Raw genomic sequence first — 25,911 nt, 5'->3', positions numbered from 1 at the left:
CAGTAGCACCGGAGGAGAATAAAGTGTATATTCCAGTCTGATTTGGCAGCCCTTTGTCACAGTGAAGTTAATCCTTTATAGGGTAAGAACAAATTAATGGTTAACTCTGAGACAGCAATAGATACTGTCATCACTGCCGTGTGGATCAGAGAGAAGAAGCCAGGTGGGGAAGAGAAACGGAAGCCTATGCTACGCAGAGGGTCGCAGGCAAGGAACTGAACTTTATTACCAACTGGTATTTTTCAGCTTTCCTGTAGGTGACAGAGCTAAGTCATCAATCCCCTGCTGATACCTTAAAACACCACAGGCCACCAGTCAAGATGATGTAAGCTGCAATTAAACCAGTGTTAATACAAGAATTGGTGTAATCACTGTAACTAAATGTGTGGGTGCTAATTGCTGGTCATTGACGTACTTCAGATGATGAGCAGCCTATTAACCTCAGAAATGCAGAATGTGTATTACTTTCATGTTCTGTGATCAGCACGTGTCTTTGTTAAAATAATTTCCTGTGGAATAAAAATGAAGATGAAATGAGCAGTTCCTTCCTCTGAGCAATAAGAAAGATTTTGCTGGGATATTTGGAAAACGTGTGGGTTTTTATTTATTTATTTAATGATGTTCAGATTGATCATAGTGTGGAGAGGGGGAATTTCCCTGTCTCTAGTGAATTTCCATTCCCCTGCCTAGGCACTGCAAAAGCCTCCACTGCATATATTTTGACTTTGGATTGCATGAGAATGCACCAAATCTAAGTCTTCATGAGACTCTCATCACTGTAGTATTTGAGTCCTTTACAAACATTAACACATTTTCCTCACAGTGCCCCATGAGGTTTCATTTTACTGATCATAGAATATCAGGGTTGGAAGGGACCTCAGGAGGTCATCTAGTCCAACCCCCTGCTCAGTGCAAGACCAATCCCCAAATTTTGCCCCAGATCCCTAAATGGCCCCCTCAAGGATTGAACTCACAACCCTAGGTTTAGCAGGCCAATGCTCAAACCACTGAGCTATCCCTCCCCTCTGAGGAACAGAGGCACAGAGACCACAGCCCAGATCCTGGTGTGTAGTATGAACAGTTTGTTCCGTAGTGTGTAGTATGAATAGTTTGTTCCAGTGATTCTGGAACTAAACCAGTGTACAGGGATATAGTAGCTACTACACCCGCACCCCTCCCTATTACCGTGGCTTCTGTATGCCTTTCTGATCCCTAGCTTCCCTAACAGCCTCTTGGGTGTATCTCATGTAACTTGTAGCCATCACTCAAGAATTGTCCTGTCTACTCCAGCCAAAGACTGCAAGCAGGATGCCAAAACCTCATGGTCAGTAGTATCAAAGTCCGTTTATAAAAAGGCTGCCAAGTACGATTCAAGAATGCAATTCTGAAATATTCTTAAGGTGTTCCACTTTTTTCACCACAATGGGCATGGTCCTCAAGCTCTTTAAGTACTGAAACTCTGTAGTATTCTCGTACAAAAGCAGGCCCATGAAAGAAACTCTATACAAGATATTGCATATCCTAGAAAGTTTGGTGTAACAGCTGCAACCATGTTAGCATAGTTGACTCTCTCAATCATACTTTTGCCACCTCTATAGTTTAATGGGCTAACCTCTGAAGCTATAATTGGTGCATTTACTTAGCAGAACTGGTTGTAGGGAGCCACCGACTACACTGGCTACCTAGTTGTTTTGATGTTCAATTCAAAGTATTGATATTAATCTATAATGCCTCATATGAATTAAATTCCGGTTACCTGAGAGCTGACCTCTTCCCAAGCTGTTCCATGACAGCTGAGATCAGCTGAGATGTTCAAGCTAACAATGCCTAGATTAAAATGTGTGTGGGCTGCTGATAGGGAAATTCAACTGGAATGCTCTTGATTCTGGAATTAATTTCCTTTACTGGTCTGAAACACTCAAGAGTGGTGACTTTTAGCACATGGTGTGAACCCCATCTGTTTACACAGACTTTTGCCAAATGGAATGTGATATATTGCTGTAAAATCATGGGCTAGTTTCTTTATTTATGTTGACTGCTCGACTAAATGTTGATATTGTTTCTGCATAAATAGCTGTACATCTCCCTGAGTTATTCTGAAGGGTGCATTTTTATAAATCTAAAAATAAGTTCATAACAAAATATTCAATAAATGGTGAATGAATTTGCAAATATTTCATGTGTGTACTTTGTGTGGTTGTGTTCGTTTTCATCAGCACTTCATATTCTTTCCTGAATCAGTTATTTTTCTTATTTCAGTTGCAAATGTTATCTGAGATGCTGGTAGTAGAAAATTCATGCACCTTAGTGTTCTTTTTGTATTGGGTTTTGATCTATTAAATCAGTAAAGTAATGGCTATGTATAATTCTGCCTTATACTTTACAACCATATAGGCTTAATATGTTACATCTACATTTCAGGTAGGATTCTTACATTGGTTTGAAATGTATGAGCCATGTCCTCCGCAACATAAGCTTGAGTGTCCTCAGACCATTGACAGTAATCTTTTAAGGGATGTAGTATCCCTTCTAGAGAATGTTGTACTGCATAGAAATGTGTTATGTGTACATAGACATCTTTCTAGTCGTTCATGTTAATCTTTTCTCAGAAAACTTTTGGGTTAAACGTTTGAATATCTCTTTCCCCACAGTTTGATACAACTGGGGTTCTACTAAACCACTTCTTGGTGGTGCTGGAAGTGCACTGTAAAAGTTCACTTCCTTTTATTTTTTCAAAGATTTGATCAAAGGGAATGATGTATGTTAATTCTTTCTGAATAAGAAATGCATCTGAAGCTATACGGAAAAAGGGAATTTTGGAATATAGAATTTAATCCTTATCTTTTAGATTAAGAAAGGGTAGTCCTTTTTGAATATTTTACCAAAATTTTACCACATTTTCGATACCTGCTGTATACCAATCACCTGAGTTTTAATATATAGCGTTGGAAGTTATAGGAAGCTATTTTACATAGGAGACAGAAGTTGTATTTTACTTAATTCATCAGCTTTTTCCTATTCTGTATGCATAACAAAAGAATTACATAGCTCACCATTAGCAAAGGCACTATGAGGTAAGAGTGGAGAAAATTTCAGTTTAACTGAGTTTATCTGACTGTGTATTATTGTTTGCATTTTCTCATGTCTGAAAATTTAAAAAAAACGTATACACTGTATATGATGTCTTTCATTCTGATGAATACCAAAGTGCTTTATATACTGCAATATCCCACTGTGACTGATACTGGTTTTCCCTAAGAAACATATATAAATTTCTAAATAGTTTTGACCATGTATATCTATATGAAGACAGATAAATCAGAGGTTACACATATGTGTGTGTATTTGTGTGTACTTATTTTGTCTTATTAAACTCATTCCATTTCCCTTCTTTGCATACCACCGCCCCATTAACTAGCTAGTCATGCTTGTAAAGTGACTTGCAAATTAACACTTGATTTGAAAACTTGTGCTCATTTGGAAAGAATTTCATTCCACTAGAAGCAATTTTAGCTGTCTCGCTTTCAACAGAGATTTACAGTGTAAAGCAGTAAATCAAATCTTATGACTTTGTCTTCATAAGATGGTCTCCTTAGGGCCTTTAGCAGAGACTTAATCTTAGGGAATCTAAAATGGCTATAGTTCTATTTTAGATAAACCATAGCTGAAATTTGTATATTCTAAAATTTGTTGAAATAGTGTAGTTTTCAAAAGAAGAATGAGGTCTAACCTGAAGCCATAAAATGATAGTTAGTGCTATCAGGCTGTATTGTTTTAAAAATAGAGAATTTCAGACTAGATGAATGTCAACAAGGGAGGCGGATTTAGGCTACTTGTAAGTAAAGATGAGACTATGAGAAGAGTAATGATGTCTTTGAGAAGCATCCAAACTATGCATTTCCAGCAGCTGTGTGCAATACTAAGGTATGAAATCTACAGCAGCTTCTGAGCTATATAAAACAGATCTTTTTCTGCCCTGCTGGATTATAGAAATCAATAATTTTACATTTTCTACACACCATGGAAATAGGTTTCTGATCTCAATCATGTCACCACATAATAGATAAAAGCTTTCAGGATCAAAGAGATTAAAGTAGCATGGTTTTCCAAGATGTTGCTCACTAACAGCTTAATTAAAGCTTCTTTGGAAATTCATGTAATGATGTGCTATGAAAAAGCTTTACAGAAAAAATATCCTATACTTTGTCTTATGTTTATGTTTTCTTTATTAATGATCTGGATGATGGGATGGATTGCACCCTCAGCAAATTTGCAGATGACACTAAGCTGGAGGGAGCGGTAGATATACTGGAGAGTAGGGATAGGGTCCAGAGTGACTTAGACAAATTGGAGGATTGGGCCAAAAGAAATCTGATGAGGTTCAACAAGGACAAGTGCAGAGTCCTGCACTTAGAACGGAAGAATCCCATGCACCGCTACAGGCTGGGGATCGACTGGCTAAGGAGCAGTTCTGCAGAAAAGGACCTGGGGATTACAGTGGATGAGAAGCTGGATATGCGTCAGCAGTGTGCCCTTGTTACCAAGGAGGCGAACAGCATATTGGGCTGCATTAGTAGGAGCATTGCCAGCAGATAGAGGGAAGTGATTATTCCCCTCTATTCAGCACTGGTGAGACTACATCTGGAGTATTGTGTCCAGTTTTGGGCCCCCCACTACAGAAAGGATGTGGACAAATTGGAGAGCGTCCAGTGGAGAGCAACGAAAATGATCAGGGAGCTGGGGAACATGACTTATGAGAAAAGGCTGAGGGAACTGGGCTTGTTTAGTCTGCAGAAGAGAAGAGCGAGGGGGGATTTGATAGCAGCCTTCAACTACCTGAAGGGGGGTTCCAAAGAGGATGGAGCTTGGCTGCTCTCAGTGGTGGCAGATGACAGAACAAGAAGTAATGGTCTCAAGTTGCACTGCGGGAGGTCTAGGTTGGATATTAGGAAACACTGTTTCACTGGGAGAGTGGTGGAATCTCCATCCTTAGACGTTTTTAAGGCCCGACTTGACAAAGCCCTGGCTGGGATGATTTTGTTGATGTTGGACCTGCTTTGAGCAGGGGGTTGGACTCGATGACCTCCTGAGGTCTCTTCCAACCCTAATCTTCTATGATTCTATTGTAATCTAAAAACCCATTGCTTTCTTCATATTTCCTTAAAATGTATTTTATCCCTCATATTACTTATAGCATATTTCTTTACTCTACAGATGTTTCATCTGTTTTATACGTAGATCTACCTATGAAAAATCTGATACCAGAATCTAGATTTATGATAATTTTACAATAAATTCCCTTTGATAGAGCTCAAGGACACAACTCATGAGCCTGTGAAAGTTTCTTACATGTCATAATTTTAAAAAAAAGGGCCATTCCCAAGTATTCCACGCAAAGATCTGAAGAGCACCTTCCTCTGTGTCCATAGGAAAGGGAATGAGGCTTTGCAGCGAACTAGGTCCCCCTCCTATATAGAGGAGACCTGCACATGTTTCAGGGGCATGATAAAGTCTATTGAAGTCACTCCATTTCCATTTTTTGTACTGCAATCTGGTAGTGTTTGTGACATATATGGCAATTTCCTGCAATATCCTGGACAAGCCTTACTGAATTATGTTTAAGTATCTTAGGAGTTCATGTATTAAAAAGGGAAATGTTTATGTTTTATGTGGAATTGTATGTAACTTATTTAAGGGGAAGACATGGCTAGTGTAAACCACATGAAATGCTATGAACTCTTTGATAACACTTTTTAAATGTTATGTTAGGACTTTTTTAAACAATGGGCTAGACAAGAATGAACTTTTGGTTGAGTGGATTTCCTAGGGAATGCAAATTTCCACTTCTGGACCCAACCTTTTGAAACCATGCCCTGAGGAGAAACACACTGTCTATGACGGGGGTTCTCAAACTTCATTGCTCTGTGACCCGCTTCTGACAATAAAAATTACTACACAACTGCAGGAGTGGGAACTGAAGCCTAAGCCCGCCCAAGCCCCACTACCCTGGGTGGAGGGAGCCGAAGCCTGAGCCTGCCAAGCCCCGCCGCCCGGGGTGCGAGGGTCAAAGCCCAAGCCCTGCTGCCCTGAGTGGGGGGGGGAGGGGCAAAGCCCAAGGGCTTGTAACCTGAGCCCCGCCACACAGGGCTGAAGCCGCTGGGCTTGGGCTCCAGCTCCGGGCTTTGGCCCTGGGCCCCAGCAAGTCTAATGCCATCCCTGGTGACCCCATTAAAATGGGGTCTCAACCCCCTGTGGGGTCCCGACCCACAGTTTGAGAACTGCTGGTCTATGAATTATCTATTCCCAGACCAAAGACCTAGGCTGCATAAAAGAGGGACTAAACTTCTCATGAGTGTTCTTGTTCTGAGCAAAAGGTGTTATGAACTTGTAACCAAGAAAAACACCTACATGTGGTTTGAAGGACTATGCACAGGCCAGAGCTCGTTAGAGTTAGGGTGATCTCTCTGGTAAACTAATTAGCATGTTTGTAGGTTCTTTTATTGTGTACAGTATGTTTTCTCTGTAATGTATTTACCTTTAGAATAAATATGCTTGCCCAGAAAGGGCTGTGTTGTAACTTAACTATGGGTAATTATACTGTTTATAGCCGCTGAGGAAAAGGCAAAGCAGGCCTGCTTAGGCAGTCTGACTTGCTGGGGAATTCAGTGTTGGCAGGGAATTGCGCAGCCTGGAATTACCTAGGTCAGGAGGAAGAGAGATGAGTGTCTATGCCCACTTGGGCAAACTGATCCCACTGAAGGAAACCATCAAGGGCTTCCAGGAGATCCTGGCAGATGCCTACGACCACCTGCCGGAACAGGCCTTCTACATGGTGGGCCCCATCAAGGAAGCTGTGACGAAGGCAGACAAGCTGGCCGAAGAGCACTCGTGAGCGACTGGCTCCGTCATGCCTCTCCCCCACCACATCCCCATCCAGCTCCCCAGGGCCCGAGCTGGAAGTCGTGTCGTGTCTGCAGGGTATATTTAAAGTTTCCAATAAAATATCTGTCTAAAACATGGTGGGGGGAGTTACAGTTGTGGAGGTGGAAGCCTCACAGTAGATGCCCTTGCTGGACCATGGAGGGGATGTACAGGTGCAGTTACTCTGAACTGTGACAGTGTTATTTAGTGTTTAAAGAATGGAATTGGAAACCGTGACTCCTAGGTTCTGTTCCTGGGTCTGCCACAGACTTGCTTGCTGTGTGACTTTGATAACACACTTGACTGCTCTCTCACTTGGTTCTCTCATGTAAAATGAGTGTTTCAGTGCTTACCGAGTGTACCTCCCAGCTCTGCTATGGAATTTTGATGCATGAATATAAGGTGCTGTATCCAGTAAGTGCTGATTAATCCAACGGTCATTTATGACAGTGGATTCCTAATGCAAGCATGTTACTTGGAGGCTGACAGGTAAACCATTTACTCTAATTCTAGAAGACCTAACCACCAAGAACAGTTTCATATTTTCATACTGTCACTAAATTGAAGGTTGGACTGATGGGAGGCTATGGTATGAATGAGGGGAAGGGGGAAAAAAAAAAAACTTGGAAAGCAAAGGTGAGAAAAAAATCTAAAGAAATCAGGGCAGATGCAGGAAGTTTTTTGTGTTGTGTATACATTTGGGAGACATTCAAAGTAACAAAATTTAGGCAAATTCCAGCGCGAAAAGAGATAATGGGTGAAAATAATTACACAATTGCAACAATTCTTAATTTGGCACTGCTATGAGATTGCCCAGTTGCTTCAAAATACAACATTTGTGGGCTGTTGGGAAGGTGACACAGAAGAATAGTTTTTAGCAGGGATTAGTGCTTATGAGATACGTAGTTCCAAATGTCAGAAGGCTATGGAATTTGCCATAACAGATCAAACCACTGTCTCAGACAGTCACCTGGATATTTCAGATGAAGTTGAAACCCCTCTTAATGCACCTACCTGAAAACTGAAAATCCAGGGATCCACCCTTTAAAACTATGAGAGTTTGAGAGGCTGATGAAGATTTCTCATAGAACTCATTATGTTTTCAAAAGCATGTTGTCTCCCAAGGAAGATTTTGGTCTCCAACACTATTGTTATTAATCAAAGTAATACTGATATTATTATATCCTATTATAATTTGGAGGTTGGATAGATAGGGTGAAATGATTTGATATTGGCAGAGCCATCCTTATATTTTTGGGAGGTCATAACTTATGCTATCGCGTACAATGCATAGTTTTAGTCATATTTTCTCTATCTGCAGGAGCAAGAAGATTGTTTTTGATGGTTGTGATGGGGTGGGACTCACCACTGCAGCGCCCCCTGCTGGATGTCCCAGGGATCATCTTTGCTAGCCAGTGTGCCCTCTTCTGGTGGCATCTTGCCACCATCACTTCTGCTCCAGGGACCCACATCACTCCCAGGACCGCGGTGTCCTCTTCATGACACAGCCCTCTGCCTGTACTGCACTCTGGGCTCCCCGCTTCCAAGGGAATGTCACAGTCCTTTAATCCAGCCATTTCCTCAGTGGCGAGTGGGGGTACCCAGGCCCATCTACTAATCTGGGCCCAGGGACCCTGTAGATGGCCGCTGCTTGCAGCACCCCCTCTGACTCCTCAGTAGATTTCCCTGGGCCACTTCCTCACAGCCCCAGAATCCTCTTTGTCCTTGCCTCAGGGCCTCAGCCTGCAAATCCCTGCAGCCCACCAGGAGCTGCCTTTAGGTCTCTGGGTCTCTCCCTGCAGCACTGCTCTGTCCAGGGTGCTTGCTACCTTAAGCCTGCAAGAGAACTAGTCCACCTCCCTCCACAAGCTGCAGGGAATAACTGAAACTGCTCTGCTCTGAGTCTCCAGCCCTTCTTATATGGGCCAGCCCAGCCCTGACTGGCTGCTCCTCACAGCCCCTCTCTGATTGGCCACCTCCTGCTCAGTCTCCCAAGGGCTCTATTAAACCCTTAGAGCTCAGTGTGGGGTAGGCATACTATCACAATGGTATTTCAGATCATGCAAGTGAATCTGTGCAAATAGAACCCTGTGCTTATACAAAGCCCCCTTGAAGTCAATAGATGAAGTCAAGACATATAATCTGAAATGGCTTTGATGGCGTTCCATTCAAACACAGGAGTATGCCTACATTGGCAATGTTGGGCTCATAAGTGAGCAAAATAATTCCTCTCTGGAAGTGAGATGTTCCTTCTAATGTGCCTTTTGTGATTTACAGTATGAAATTAGTGATTTCCTAGATGACTGACTTGAAAGCATGTTTACCTGACCAAACCTTGAGAGTCGACAGGCTGATGGTTATTGATGACAACCATGATATATGCCTGTGCCTTCAAGTACATTGTAATTAATGAAGTCCTTTACCATGTTTTACTCGTGTGATCCAAAACTATTCAACTTGCACTGTTTCAAGAGAAGCAGAACTGAATGGATGGTAGAGACATCAGTTTCACAAATTACATCAGAATACGGTGCAAGTTGGGTTGCAATCCTATTTGCTTATTTTTAGCATGTATCTAGCACCCTCCTTCCTGAAGGATCCCAAAGTGCTTTACAGACAGTGCTGTTATTCATGATGTTTCTATTTCTAAGTATATACAGTTCTCCTAGGAGACAGGAGACCTAGATTATGTCCCAGCTCTGTCTCTGATTTACTTATTAGCTTAATTTATTTGTGGCTCACTTTCCTTATTTGTAAACTGGAGATTATACTTACCTTCCTTTGTAGTTTCCCAATTCTCTTGCCTTGAAAATTCTATTTAGAGAGGAATACTGAAGCATGGAGGAAATCCAAAAGTCCATTGTCTGTGATCCTTGCATAGTCCATTTCCTATGGATATATTTTTGGGCTACTTAAAGAGTAAGTTATTCCCTTTATACATGAAAAGAACAGATTACAATTTAGGCCCCAATCCTGCAAACACTTACATGTGATTATTATACTACCATGAGTAGTCTCCTTGACTTCAACAGGGCTACTCATGGTAGTAAAGTTGACATGTGCATAAGTGTTTGAGGCTTTAGATTGTATGTAAGCTCTTTAGAGCAGGGACCATATTTTGTATAGTGTGGGCTTGTACAGTGCCTAGCACAATGGGGCCTGGTCCATGAATGGGACTCCTAGGCACAACTGCAATACAAATAATACATAATCACAAAATTCCTAAGGTATAAATACATATTGAAATGTAGAGAATTATTAACTTCATTGCAAAACTTCCTAACCGAGGAGTTTGTTAAACAGTGTATGTCTTTTTTAAGGTAAATGTATTTATTGACCACCTCTCATACCCTGGCTGATGCTAAAAAGCACCAACTTCCAGCAAGTAAGACCAGTTATGAAACTGCATCTTCATGGAGGGTTCTGTTCTTAGGGTGGTTCAAAAGAGCCCCCTCCCCCACGATCTCTATGTAATGTTAGAAATGCCACTGTTATAGCCACAAGTGATAGACCAAAAGAAGACGGAACCGTTGGCAGGACCTCTCTATGCTATCAGCTCTGCTGGTGGATAATCCTAGGGATTTAAAAAAAAAAAAAAAAAAAAACTATGCAAACCACTGTGGAGTGGAGCAGAGCAGAAGGAAAAATTAAAACAAAACCAATGAATTTCAGAGCTAAGCAGAAGTTGTGGGAGATATTCCTTCACCGGATAACTTTTTGGAAAAAGCTGGGAACTAAGTAAAACTTTCATCTTTGAGAAGTGTGGAAGGTGTCTGTGTAAAGATGTAGTTCAGATGAGCATGATTAATGGCAAATAGTATATGGGGAAAACACATACAGAATTCAATAAATAAAGAAATCAGCCTGAGTGTAAATTTGTTCTTAATTTAATTTTGAAAGCTAATTTATATGAAAATAGAACAGTTAAATATTAATTATATATGTAGCCAATAAAACAAATAACACTCAAATCCTAATTAGCGCTAAACATTAAAGTCATTAATAAGAAATAAAAGGTAGATATGAATGAACTAATGTTCTGAGGCATGTGCACAAGAAGTCAACATGAAAACAAATTATAATTAAAAGATAATGTTAAAGGGATAAAATGTTTTCATAGGATAATGGTTTCCTGGTGCTAAATAAATACCAAGGTGAAATCCAGGCATCTGTGAAAACTAAATGTCAAGTTACAGCCAAGATATTTTAAATCGGAGACATTTTCCAGTACTCTCATGGAAGCACATTATTTCTCTTCCACCGAGAAAATGATAAATCTGAACTTTAGTCATTTGGTTTGATGGATATTGTTGCCATAGTTGGACTGTTGTTCATGGCTGTATTATTGATTAGCTGTGTTTGTACAGAACAAATTTGTTATGTGCATGTTAGAATTTGTTTTTTTACATTAAATTATTTTTTCCCTCTCATGTATCAGGTAACTCTGAAATTAGCAATGGCTTGAATTTCCAAGGGGCCTCAACGTAACAATTAAATGTGCACCTCATGCATGCACGCAAATTAATAATGTTGGTTCTGGTGGCAAGAGCAGGCAATTGGTCTTCAGGCTCATGGGATGAAATCCTGGACCCACTGAATTAAATGGGAGTTTTGCCATTGATTTCAATGGGATCAGGATTTTCCCCCTGGTTTCTATCCCTGGATCTGCTACTGACATGTTGTGTGACCTTTGGCAAGTCATTAACTTTATCTGCCTTCACAATTTATAAATTGTGAAGCACTTTGAGATCCTCAGATGAAGAGTGCTATAAAGCTGTCATTGAAAATCTGGGAAGGATAAAGCCTTTATTCAACATCAGAAATGCACAGTGGGTAATTGACATACTTATGAAAATCCTAATATGGTTTTACTTCTCATCACATTAAATCAATTACTTTTATTCTGTGATCTTTTATAGTTTCCTTAATCCAGTCCACAGTGTAACCTTTCATCTTCAATTGATCTTTCATAATTCTTGTGTGCCACTAAAAGTCCAGTACCGAGTCTCAAGTGTAAGAGATCCTTTAAAAACAAACAAACAAACAAAAAACTAACCAAACATATTCATCATTGAAGTCCCAATGGGTGACAGCCTTGATATTGTCTATAGCCTGTAATTTTATACTGGCTAGTGGACAAAGGCACTACTGCTCTCTGCTGGCTGAATTGTAGCTGTTTGCATTCATATTCAATTCACATGATTGCTTCTCCTTTGACTATCTGGATCACAATGGGTAAGGGCCAATATAGCCCCTATTTTCCTTTAATTTAAGCAATAAAACATGAATCACAGAACACCCAAGTGGAAGTCATTCACAAAATACTTAATCTTTATTAAAATAATAAAGCTAGAGTCTCTCTCATCCCACTGGTACATATTGTGATAACTAACCTGTTTGCTACTGGAATGACTCACTGCAAAGCATATCTAACAATAGAGGCCTGAGATCTATCCCTATTGTTGAGAGTGCAGCCAGAGATGTATTACAATATCATGATGCCTTTAGGAATATATAGCATTTGTTATGCTCACTTACCTATTGGCAAACCAGATCAAGTCCCCTGCCTCTAGCAATTGCCAGTAATGCAACGTGCAATAGCCTGTGCTGGTGGGTGCTAACTCTGGAGTTCAATTTGTAGTTGCTCCTCTGCACCTCTTGTTCTAAAGCACTTCACCATCCATAGATGCTGTCTAGCAATTATTTGACCTACTAGTGAAATGAAGCTTTCTAACATCTCAAGAAGCCCACACAACTTAGCACAGAAAAAAGAAGGGAGAATTTAGGTAGCCGAGTGTAATAATCTATCTTGCAATTTGGCCAAGAATTGTAATACCCACAAGTAGTGAGGACCTCTGTGTTACATCTCATGTGAAAGACAGCACAGTGCCTTCTAACCTCATGCAGGGCTTCAGACAGAGACAAACACTTACAAGATCTCTATCAAGCATTCTTACAACTACAATACCCACCTGCTGAAGTGAAAAAACAGACTGACAGAGCCAGAAGAGTACCCAGAAGTCATCTACTAAAGGACAGGCCCAACAAAGAAAATAACAGAACGCCACTAGCTGTCACCTTCAGCCCCCAACTAAAACTTCTCCAGCGCATCATCAAAGATCTACAACCTATCCTGAAAAATGACCCCTCACTCTTACAGATCTTGGGAGACAGATCAGTCCTCGCGTACAGACAGCCCCCCAACCTGAAGCAAATACTCTCCAGTAACCACACACCAAAAACACTAACCCAGGAACCTATCCTTGCAACAAAGCCCGATGCCAACTCTGTCCACTTATTTATTCAAGTGACACCATCATAGGACCTAATCCCATTAGCCATGCCATCAGGGGCTCATTCACCTGCACATCTACCAATGTGATATATGCCATCATATGCCAGCAATGCCCCTCTGCCATGTACACTGGCCAAACCGGACAGTCTCTATGCAAAAGAATAAATGGACACAAATCTGACATAAGGAATCATAACATTCAAAAACCGGTAAGAGAAAACTTCAACCTCTCTGGTCACTCAGTAACAGACTTAAAGGTGGCAATTTTGCAACAGAAAAGCTTCAAAAACAGACTCCAACGAGAAACTGCTGAGCTTGAATTAATATGCAAACTAGATACCATTAACTTGGGTTTGAATAGAGACTGGGAGTGGCTGGGTCATTACACATATTGAATCTATTTCCCCATGTTAAGTATCCTCACATCTTGTCAACTGTCTAAATGGGCCATCTTGATTATCACTACAAAAGTTTTTTTCTCCTGCTGATAATAGCTCATCTTAATTAATTAGCCTCTTACAATTGGTATGGCTACTTCCACCTTTCAGTGTTGTCTGTATATATATATATATAATCTTCTTACTATATGTTCCATTCTATGCATCCAATGAAGTGGGCTGTAGCCCACGAAAGCTTATGCTCTAATAAATTTGTTAGTCTCTAAGGTGCCACAAGTACTGTGAGCTCGTCCCGTTCGTGGAGGAGCAGTGTCATGGCAGCCGGTCCCGTGCGCCCCGTTGCCCCATCCACTCTCCCGTTGCCCCCCCTCGTGCCCCGCTCGTGCGGCAGGACGTGGTGGGGTTTTCGGGGAACATTGCGTTGGGGTCAGGGAAGCAGGTCGGCTGTGGGTGCCGGCTCCCGGGTCCCGAGGAGAGATGGGCCTGCCCTGCGTGTGATGCTCTAATAAATCTGTTAGTCTCTAAGGTGCCACAAATACTCCTTTTCTTTTTGTGGATACAGACTAACACGGCTGCTACTCTGAAACCTGTAGTAACTCAGGGTGACAGCCACTGAATTGCCAACAGGAAGCATTTAAAGTATGGCTTGGAAAGTCACCCATCCAAGTACAGAGCAAATCCAACCTTACTGTGTAGAGTGACAGGCAGGGGAAGTAAAACTTCTGCTGGCAGCCTGAGTGGGGCTGTGATCTCTGTGTGACCCTTTCCCCCGTACCTGTTTACAGGCCTCTTTCAGCTCTTTTACACTCAGCCTGTGCTCCAAGACAGAGCTGGAAAAGGTGAGCGAAGTGGGTGTTGCTTGCTGGCCTGCAAAGACAGGAGCCTAAGCAGCAGAGATGAAATTGGCAAAGTGTCACCCAGAGTAAGGAAAGGGAAAACGGTGTGTGTGTGTGTGTGTCCAGGTGCTGCCCTTTGCTCCGAGCTGAGGTGTCCTGCAAAGGAAGGGGAAAGGCCACGGAGATGAGAGGAAATGATGCCTGTGCGAACTCTTCGGTGCTCTTGGGGCAAGACACTCTTACACCTCACACCTTCCTCCTCCTCCTCCCCCCAGCCCACCCAGGGCCCCCTTCCTAGGGCCCCGCCTCTCTCCTCCTCCCAGCCCAGGGCCCCCTTCCTAGCTCCTGCCCCCCAGCCCGGGGCTCCACCCCAAGGCCTCCCCGCACCCTTGCCCAGCCAGTGCCGCGCGCTCGGTCCTGGGCTGGGCGGGGCCTCTCGTGTCTCCTCCTCCTCCCGCCCGCGGTGTGGGGCGGGGCGGCGCGGCGCGGCTCGGCCCCTCCCGCAGCGGAGCGCTGGCTGGCTGAAGGCGGCCGGGGGGATGTGAGTAGCTGACGCGGTCCAGGCCGGCCCGGGCCTTGTTCGGCAGGCGGGGCCAGGGCCGGCCCCTCCCGGCGTGGCGCGGGCCTCGCACCCTGAGTCGGGGACAGCGGTTGTGGCGCCCCCACCGCGCTGCCGGGAGGGAGGGCGCAGGCCCGGGGCTGCCGTGCCCCAGGCCTGGCAGCCCGGCCGAGGCCCGCTGGGGGCTCCATCAGGGCCCCCCATGATCGCGGTCTCCGCCCCGTAGGCAGGTGCGGTTGACTCAGAGCCGGTCCTGGCCGGGCTGGCGGGCACCGGCCTGTATCGCCCCGGGGGGCGGAGCCTGGCGGGGACCGTCCTTGCAGGTGGCGGCAGCGGGATTTGAACCAGCACAGGAGACGCCGAGCGCCGGCTTCCTGCCGTAGGCCCCCACCCCCAACAACCCTCTTACCTGCCCCGCCCCAGGGAGACGCTCCCTTGCTGCTCCCCTCCCAGCTTCCTCTGCATCCGCCTTTCACCCCTGGACCACTCCAGGCATCTTGTTTCTGCAGCACCGTCGCTCCAGAGTCTCTCTCTTTCCCCTCCCAAGTCAGTTTCCTCCACTTGTCCAACATCAGCTTCTTTTCTCTGACCTGCTTCACGGTTTTGTACCACAGTCTCTAGCACAGCTCCTGGGGGAACAGCCTTTTTGTGTTGCTCTGCTTTCATCCATAGGCTATCTATTATTGTAGCTCATCTGACCATCCAGCTTTCCTCCCATCTCATAATCTCTTTTTTCCTTAGCTGTTATTCTTGGCATTATTTTAATAGATGTAGTCAACGTGAAATCCGCTCAGTTTTAAAAATGAGTTAAAAGTAGTTTCAGATACTACAGCTGCTCCTGAGGAGCTGTTCATAAATTATGTAATACATTTTTGGTGATTTTCAAGACCATTTATAATACTTCGTAACACTGGAAATAAACATGCAAACTTAAGGACCCACCCACTTCTAAAGCTTTAAGTAATTTATGGAGCACCCAAGAGTACCCTTACCAATTTTTGTGGTTTTACAGCAGGATGGACTGATTTCAATCACCATTTTTAATTATGATTTGAAATCAAGAAACAGGAAACTTTGATTTAAATAATTGATTTTAATTTGTTTTTCCATTTGTACTTCTCGTTTTCCTGAAGAAAGGTTGAATCTCATTGGTCAATAACCCTTAAAACAAGTTGATGTGCAGCTAAATATAGCTTTTACACTAAATTTGGTGCTTCATTTTGCTAAGTAGGAGGATATACCATATCTATACACATTTATTTAAGCAATATATATAGCTTAACATATATTTATTCAGATTCTTAATTTTTACCTTTTTATTATGTTAGAAAATGACAAATGATGCATTTATTATTTACTAGATTAATTTGTTATTTGTGCTTTGTGCCAACCTGCAATTGGATGGAAATTGGAATACAATTAAAAAAGCACAAAACCAGCATTTTAAAATTATTTTTATTAAGTAAACCAAACTGCCTTAAATGTTTTGGATACATAAGAAAAAAAAGTAAGTTAGCAAAATATGTTTTGCATTGAAAATAAATAATTTATTAATTACAGGTATTATCGTAGTTAGTGAATTGAACTGATTGTTTCTGGTCACCGTGTCCTTCAAGACTTTAGAATGAGTAGATCTCATCCTCTCACAGCTTGTTTTTATTCATAGATTGGAAGAGGAAACAAGCTTTTGTTCTTTTTAAGCTCCAGATTGGTATTTTAACTCTGTATGAATTAATCTTTGAACTAAACTAGTTGAATAAACTGAAAAGAAAAATATATTCTCTCTACTACTGTCAAAAGCTGGTTGTAGCACTTCAACAAACTTTGGTTCCAGGTGCTTAGCTTAGTGACTTTCACCAGTTCAGTGATTTGACTTTCTTTTAAATTTTGGCAGCAAATGTATTGTTTAATATTTTCTTTATTTAATATACATGATTTTAATAGAATATAGTAAGTTTAGGCCTTAACATTAGTTTTCCATAATTTCAAATTTAATTTTAAATACTTTTCTTTTAAAAATAAACAGTTAATTTAAATAAAAAAATCCATTTTTTAAAAAATGATTTTTCATCCATCCTGAATTACAGCCATATTTTCTTGAGGTTTTTATGTGTGTTTAATTTCTCTCCATTGTTATGTGAAAAATAACCCACATAGACAAAAGGGAGAACTGATTATAAAAAAGCGGTGTCCGATTCTGGAAAGAACCCTTTCCCCCAATATTTTTCCTGCTATCTCCAGGAATTGTAGGTATTAATTTTAACTATAGTAGGTAAAATATTTGTAGACTGAGGTATGATTTTAAAAAAATGTTCTTTTAATTCTGTAAGAGGTATAGTTTGTATGAAAGACAATAGAACAATCACATGATTCTGTAGTCCTGACTCAGGAAGAATTTCTTACAATCTCTGTGGAAGTTTTGTGTGAATCAAGACTACAGTTTGGACCCTAAATTTCCAGTGTGTTTTGTATTTCCATAGAGTTTTAGGTTTGGTTGAGCATCTTTCCTTACTTATATGCCTAATGTGTAGGGACAGTACATTTTGATTTGTATTTAGAAACAAAACTTTGAAACTTGAGCCCAGTACATCAAAATAAACTTTAGATTATGTCAAGTGAAAAGTTGGACCTACGTTTTAAAATTTAAAATGGGTTAGTGTTTAATCAACTTGGAGAAGGGTGGAACAGGTAGAAATGGAACTCAGTTTTGCCAATAATTGAATTTAGTGCTGGAATGAGTTAATGTACATAATCATTTGCATCTTCTTTGTGTGTTTTGACATACTGCTTCCGTCAGGTGCTTGGACATGAGTAGGGCCCTACCAAATTCACAGTCCATTTTGGTCAATTCCATGGCTAGGGGGTTTTAAAATTAGTCAATATCACATTTTCAGATGTTTACATCTGAAATTTCACGGTGCTGTAATATGTGCGGGTCCTGACCCAAAAGGCAGTCAGGGTGGGAAGGTTGCAAGGCAGTTGTAGGAGGGTCATAGGATTGCCACCCTGACTTCTGCCCTGCTGCTGGCAGGTCTGTTGCCTTCAGAGCTGGGCAGCCAGAGAGGGAAGCCTGCTGGCCAGGCACTCAGCTCTAAAGCCAGCGTCCTGGCCAGCAGCAATGCGGAAGTGAGGGTGGCAAAGTTTGGTGGGGTGGGTTACCATATGTTTCGTTTTTCCAGCAGTCTCCCATCCGAGTGGAGGGGATGACAGCTGGAGCCGCAGCCTCCCCCACTGCTCTTTCAGGCAGAAGAGGCTCCATCCCGCTCCCTGCCCAGCTGCCAGGGTCAGCGGCCAAACATGCTGGAGGGGAGGCACAGGGAGAGAAGGACAGAGCCCCCTGTCCCTCCCTGCCCCCAGCAGGCCAATTTGGGGGGCAGTTGACACCCCCCCATACCCCTCTATGCATCGCCTCTGAGACAAGGTTTTGGAACTAATTAATACATTAAACAGTAATAAGTCACTAGGAGCAGATGGTATTCATCTGAGAGTTCTGAAGGAATTCAAATATGAAATTGCAGAACTATTAACTGTGGTATGTGACCTATCACTTAAATCAGCTTCAGTACCAGATGACTGGAGGATAGCTAATGTGATGCCAATTTTTAATAAAGGCTCCGGAGGCGATCCTGGCAATTACAGGCCAGTAAGCCTAACTTCAGTACCAGGCAAATTGGTTGAAACTATAATAGAGAACAGAATTATCAGACACATAGATGAACACAATTTGTTGGGGAAGAGTCAACACGGCTTTTGTAAAAGGTAATCATGGCACACCAATCTATTAGCATTCTTTAAGGGGTCAATAAACATGTAGACAAGGGTGATCCAGTGGATATAATGTACTTGGACTTTCAGAAAGCCTTTGACAAGGTCTATCATGACAGGCTCTTAAGCAGAGTTAAGGAGCCATGAGATAAGTGGGAAGGTCCTCTCATGGATCAGTAACTGGTTAAAAGACAGGAAATAACAGGTAGGAATAAATGGTCAGTTTTTAGAATGGAGAGAGGTAAATAGTGGTGTCCTCCAGGGATCTGTACTGGGACCAGTGCGGTTCCATATTCATAAATGATCTGGAAAAGGAGGGAAACAGTGAGGTGGCAAAGTCTGCAGATGCAAAATTACCCAAGAGAGTTAAGTCCAGAGCTGACTTCAGAGAGTTACACAGGGATCTCACAAAACTGGGTAACTGTGCAAGAAAATGGCAGGTGAAAGTCAATGTTGATAAATACAAAGTAATACATATTGGAAAACATAATTCCAACTATACATACAGAATGATGCCATCCAAATTAGCTATTAACACTGAGAAAAAGAATCTGTGAGTCACTGTGGATAGTTCTATGAAAACATCTGCTTAATGTGCTATGACAGAAAAAACTAATGGAATGTTAGGAACCATTGGGAAAGGGATAGCTAATAAGACAGTAAATATCATAATGCTGCTATATAAGTTCATGGTATGCCCAAACCTTGAATACTGCATGCACTTCTGATCGCCCCATCTCAAAAAAAGATATACTAGAAAAGGAAAAAGGTATAGCGAAGGGTAACAAAAACAAGGGTATGGAACAGCTTTCATATGTGGAGAGATTAAAAAGACTGGGACTATTCATCTTATAAAAGAGGCAATGGGGGGGTATGTTAGCCTATAAAATCATGAATGGGATGGAGAAAGTGAATAAGGAATTGTTATTTACTCCTTCACATAACACAAGAACCAGGGGTCACCCAAAGAAATTAATAGGCAGCAGGTTTAAAACAAAAGGAAGTACTTCTTCACACAACGCAGTCAACCTGTGGAACTTGGCCAGTGATGAAGGCAAAAGCTATAACTGGATTCAAAAATGAATTAAATAAGTTCCTGGAGGATAGGTCCATCAATGACTATTAGCCAAGATGGCCATGGATGCGACCGCATGCTCTGGGTGTCCCTATGTCTCTGACTGCCAGATGTTGGGACTGGATGATGGGATGGATCAGTTGATAATTGCCCTGTTCTGTTCATTCCCTTTAAAGCATGTGACATTGGCCACTGTTAGAATACAAGACACTGGACTAGATGGACCGTTGGTCTGACCCAGTGTGGCTATTCTTATATTCTCAACAAGCCAGACAATGGCCCCACTGCTTAACGTGGGGTGAGGTCATTAGATTTTCCTTTACCAATCGTTAGGAACAGTGATGGTTCTATTTTTTTTCCCTTAAGGCCTCACAGAACTGAGCTGTATCATGAAGTCCCACCAACATGCTGGCCTATTGTATATTCTCCAGACTACAACATCACATTTATGGGATTGGAGAAGCTACATCCGTTTGATGCAGGGAAATGGGGGAAAGTAATCAATTTCTTGAAAGGTAACATAATGACAAGGTTACACTTATTATCCAACTTTTAAGTGGTGTTAAACTGACACTTGTGCAAAGAAAATGGAACAGAAGAAGTAATTGCATGCAGGCTCTGTACACATTAACTATAGTTATTGCTAATATGGACAATAGTTGATCTGCATTACTGTCTGTCTTGCTTTTACTTTCTGGGCAAACCTAGCTTTTTTCTTTTTAAATGTATCACCTTTGTAATACTTTAATGTATGTGAAACCACAAGCTTAAATCTCAGCAAGTTTAACTTACCCTTAATGTTTCTTATGTAAATTGAGGTCCAAGCACTTTACACTGCTGAGGCTCTTGCAAGTGAGAATTTAAAAACTGAGATTCTATCTGCTCTGCTTGGACATTAAAGAAACTGTAGCAGTTTTCTTTAAAGCATGGGTTTACTCCACTGGCACTTGGCACTTTCTTCCCCACCAATATTTTGAAAGAACTTTCCACCCCAGTTGTGGCTGCATTTCTGTGGTGCTGTGTGTGTGTAGAGTGAAACTCACATAATGGTTGTCAGTTTCACTCTGCCATTTGGTTTGAAAAACAGCAGGAAAAGTAACTAGTTGGTTAATGTCATTCTGACCCACTGCTTGGCAAAACTATGAGCAACAGCAAAAGTACAGGAGCTGCCTGTATAAAGACTCATGAAGGCAGCAATGCATTAGTAGGTTATTTTCAAATCAGAAAAGCTAGAAATATCTTTAATGGTTGCTTAGCATGCAAAATTCCAATCACTGCAGAAAGTTCCCTACTTTTCAATAACAGAGGATCAAGTGAATTTTTCAAACTGCCAGAGTACTTCACAAACTGTATATGGTAGAGAAGATCCCAGATGCATGCCCATAAAACATTTATAAAAACCATATAGCTATTCTGTTTGTGCTACATATTTTAAAGAGAAATTATCGTAAAATTGTTTGAGAATCTTAAACATGTTTGTCTGTTCTGTTGGACTCTAACAGGGGACTCTTGTGCTTGTGCTGATTCAGGTGTAGAAGGCAAATGCCCTATGTTTTTAGAGTACAAAGCATCCTGGTGGTACTTGGTAAATGATTTATCCTCAGAACAGGTGCAATACAGGATGAAAAAGTGCAAGTTTACCAGATCTGTTCCATCCACATTTGTTAGAGTTCAATCCCAGTACCCATTTAATTTTTAGTCTCTCTGAGACTATCATAAAGAAGGCCAAATTAATGCCAGTTGACATACGTATTCTGAGAGACTCCCTTTTGACATATACTATCAAATACTTGTCAGACACACATGACCCCTATCCACGACAGACCACTTTAGCAACTGACTCTGTTCTGTTTTTCAAATCATAATGATGTAATGAACATTTTGACATTTAATGTACTTAGTGTTCATTGTGGTTACAAATTGGTTACTAAATGTTTTCTTTCAGTACTAAATTACAAGGTGATAAGAGGGGAACATAAATTAATAAAAGGTTGTCTTTATACAATGGAAGCAGATGCTGTTTTGCAGTTCCAGTTACTATTTATTTTAAAGCTAACCCTGAAACTAAAACTGCACGATGACTCCAATTCTACTGAAATGAATGAAAAAAATCCTTCTTATGCATTGTGATCCTTGTAAACATGTAAAATACATGACTTCCAAGGGGAAGCACTGAGTATGACTAACTGTAACTGGAGCATTTTGGTTGCTTCAGTCTCTCTTTGGAATGCTATAGCAGAAGAGAGAACATTCCACCCTGACTCTTATCACTAAAAAGAGTTTTAATGACTGTCTTGCTGCATTAAATTATATATGGTGTGAATCTGACTTACTCTTGAGATTGCTGATGGAACCTAATATATTACAAATTAAGTAGCAAATGACATTTCAGGAAGAAGGAGACTAGCTGTGGCTTGAATATATCCATCCCTTACTATCTCATAATATTGTTGTGATAATTAATGTTTGTAAAGTGCATTGAGATCATCTGATAGAGGCATAAAGATTAGTGTGCTGAGAGGCACTAATATTACTGTTTACACAGATGAAAAGTTCGGTGCAGAAATGCTGTTGGGAATTTCAGATATAAGAATTAAGGTCAGAGCCTGTAAAACCTCAACACCTTTTCACCCGAGGACTGAGCTTACTTGGCCAGGTCAAAAACACCTGTCAAACACACCATGCCCAAGCCAGTGGCCCGCCCAGAGCCATGCCTATTCCATTGACATTGCCACATATTCACTCCTCCGTCAATAAAGCAACTCTGTCTCTGCACATGAATTAAATTCTTCCTCTCAGGGGCGCACACATGCATGCACATTAAATGCATTCTGATATTCACCCCAGTTAATGAATTCTGGGATCTTTCCCAGTCCCCTTCTTCAATCAATGAATCCTGACTTCCATCCCCTCCGTCCACCAATGAATGAACACTTGGTCCTTCTACCTTTGTTGGGCTCCTCTGAGGTGGCTGCCCTTCTGGACACGCTGGTGTTTCTTCCAACTGCTCTTCCCCATGTGGACACCTCTGCTGTTCACTTTCCAGTTCCTCAAGGAGAAACTGATGGCCCCAGACACTTTGCTCCCCTCTCCCATTTCGTAGAAGAGAAGAGGCACTCTGTTCTCTGCATCCCCTGACTGGAAAACTACTAGAGGCATTTTGGCTACTCTATTCTTATACTTCTCCCTTCTTCAGGAAAGAAGTTGTTGCCTCCTTGGCCCTGCTCATCTAGGAAAAATTTCTACATGAGCTGGGTGAATGGGCAAGGTGGGTTTTTCAAGCCTTGGTCAGTAGGAACACAAAAGTTCTACCAGTACAGACTTGTTTGTTTTATATCATGCCAGTGGAAACAAAATTAGTCAGATTGTAGTCTTTCTGCAGCTGCATTAAGAAGGCTTTTCACAAAGTGTAGTTGCTCAGCAGACATACTCTAGTACTATATAATATAAACAATTATAGAGACAAGGTGGGTGAGGTGATATCTTTTATTGGACCAACTTTTGTTGGTGAGAGAGACAAGCTTTCGAGCTTATGCAGAGTTCTTCTTCAGGTCTGGGAAGAGCTCAGTGTAAGCTCGAAGGCTTGTCTCTCTCACCAACAAAAGTTGGTCCAATAAAAGATATTACCTCGCCCACCATGTTTCTCTAATATCCTGGGACCAGCATGGCTACAGCAACACTGCATAAACAATTATGTGATGATCACTGGTGTTATACTTCTAACAGTTTATCACCATAGATAAAGTATGCATAACTGTTTTCCACCATGTGCGTTGCTTAGCCATCCCCGATGCACTGAAATGAAGTTTGGTATACCGTCCAGCAAATGTATCCACATATGTTCCTGCTTGTGTTTAAAAATATCTCATTCATATATAATATATATCCATGTACAGATATCTTGGGGTGATATTTAGGAAAGCAGTAGTTTGTACTGGTAAAACTTAATTTTATGTAAGCTACCTATGGGTCACCAAATATGGAGAGCAAGTAATTGCTTCCAGGCTTCTGCAAATTAAATATCAATAGGGGTTTGACAATGTTAAATGTACCAATTAAGCCTAAATGTTCACTTCTTATCAGAACTCCCTAAGTAATTCTTCTTCGAATTTTGGCATTTCCTGCTCTGATGATTCACTGAATTAAATGTCAGTGCTTGAGTGTGGAATTTGCAGTAAAATATATTAAAGAATCAAGGTGAATAATTGCTGATACTAGGACCAGAGTTTTCAAATTCTATACATGTTTAAACTATCAGTGCCCTTTGGATATTTATTTTTTTTGTTTAGCCTCATCTGTCTTCTATTTTAAAACCTTCACTGCCTACCTTTCCTTTCCAGTTTAAACAAAGAAATTAGCACTTTGAAATTATAAAGTGGCATATGAGCATTATTAAATTCTTATAATTATTTTAGTTTTGTCCATAAACAATTTTGTTATATTATTTATATGTGATTAATAACTTGTGTAGAGTGTGTGTTTGAAGCATTTACTAGCACTTTGAATTAAAAGTCCATGTAATGCAAAGTAGGAACTCCAACACCTACAAGCCAGATTCTAAAATTGTAGGGAAAAAAATTAGAAAGTTCAACAATGCTGAATAACAATTTTTCTTCCTCCTTTTTTTCCCTGCTGTTTCAGAAGAAAAACTAATTGCAGATGACTTGATTGTACAGGCACGAGAAGCTACTGAAGAAGACCTGTTGGTTGTCCACACAAGACGCTACCTGAATAAATTAAAGGTGCTGTACTTACTGGTTATCTTTGAAATAAACTTTTTGGAATTTATTTCAAGCAGTAGATGTCCTGCCACTGGCATAATGTTGCTTCCTTTTTCCTGGTCAGTGCCTGTCGTTAATGAACCAGCAAATTCCAGTTCAGCAGTTTACCCGGGCTATATTCTGGATTTGCCCTCTAACTTTTTAACTCTTTTTTCAGAGTTACTGTTTCAAAGTCAGACCTCTATTTGTCATAGTGCACAACATTTAAAAGTTCAGTGATAATTGTTGAAATCGGTATTGGAAGTCCAGTCTCTACATCAGCAGAGTTGACAAGCTGTCAGTAATCTTGAGATTATGTTGGATACAGACTAGGGTTGTGCCTATACCTTGAGGTGAAGGGCAACTGAGCAATGGTGTCACTAAGACTGCTATTAACTGTATCCTACAATATTTTACTTTCTTTCCTAGAAGTAAGTGACAGCATAAATGAGATCTAAACATAATCTAGACTAGAATATTTCTGTTCTATATTTGGGGGAAAAAACTGATTATATGTATAGTCTCATCATATAGTGATGATAACACTCTTTCTATTCCACTTTTAACTCTGGAGGGTGCTAAACATAATCTATTAAAGCTAGACATTTTTAAATCAACAGGTCCAGATAATTTGCATCCAAGAGTTTTAAAAGAGTTGGCATAGGAGCTCACTGAACCATTATTGTTGACCTTAAATAAGTCTTGGAGCAATGGGGAAGTTTCAGAAGACTGGAAAAAAGCCTATCTTGTACCAGTTTTTAAAAAGGATAGTTATAGGCTTATCAACCTGACATCAATCCCTGTCTAAATAATGGAGCGGCTGATACAGGACTTGATAATAAAGGATGAAAGGAGGACCACCATGATTAGTGCAAATCAATATTAATTAGATCCTGTCAAGCTAAATTGATCTTTTTTCTGATAAGATTACACGTTTGGTTGATAAAGGTAATAGTGTTGATATAATATACTTAGACTTCTCTAAGGTGTTTGACTTTGGTACTGCACAACATTTTGATTAAAAATCTAGAACAATATAAAATTAACATGGCACACATTAAATGGATTAAAAACTGGCGAAGTCTCAAAATATAATTGCAAACAGGGAATCATCATGAAGCAGCTCTGTTTCCACTGCGGTCCCACAGAGATTGCATTTTTTATCATTGACCTAAAAAAACCATAAAATTATCACTGATAAAGTTTGCAGATGATACAAAATATTAAGACATGACCAACCCACCCTGTCCTTAAACAAGTGCATTAGCCCTTTGGATTCAGCTCAAAATTGCCCTTGTTTTT

General features: G+C 41.0%; 1 protein-coding gene and 1 long non-coding RNA gene across 3 annotated transcripts in view; one reads left to right on the top strand and one right to left on the bottom strand.

Annotated features, from left to right (window-relative positions):
• Positions 1–11,166: 11,166 nt before the first annotated feature.
• Positions 11,167–14,640, bottom strand: LOC119566819. Its single transcript, XR_005226218.2, has 2 exons — positions 14,390–14,640; positions 11,167–11,944 (listed from the first exon to the last, which is right to left on the bottom strand). It is a non-coding gene; the product is annotated as an uncharacterized LOC119566819 (long non-coding RNA).
• Positions 14,641–14,835: 195 nt separating this feature from the next.
• Positions 14,836–25,911, top strand: part of HDAC11 (histone deacetylase 11) — a 67,542-nt gene continuing 56,466 nt past the window's right edge. The window contains exons 1-3 of one of the 2 annotated variants that reach the window (XM_037904724.2): positions 14,836–14,991; positions 20,216–20,364; positions 24,491–24,591. In XM_037904724.2, coding sequence (XP_037760652.1) covers positions 14,990–14,991; positions 20,216–20,364; positions 24,491–24,591 — 252 coding nt within the window. In that variant the 5' untranslated portion in view covers positions 14,836–14,989. Of the gene's footprint in view, positions 14,992–15,044; positions 15,240–20,215; positions 20,365–24,490; positions 24,592–25,911 lie in introns of those variants that run through there. The other variant, XM_037904725.2, reaches the window with a different exon arrangement.

The sequence above is a fragment of the Chelonia mydas genome, chromosome 7, assembly GCF_015237465.2.
Source record: "Chelonia mydas isolate rCheMyd1 chromosome 7, rCheMyd1.pri.v2, whole genome shotgun sequence".
Taxonomy (NCBI): domain Eukaryota; kingdom Metazoa; phylum Chordata; order Testudines; family Cheloniidae; genus Chelonia; species Chelonia mydas.
The sequence above is the reverse complement of the archived record's forward strand: the minus strand, read 5'-3'. Positions and strand labels throughout refer to the sequence as shown.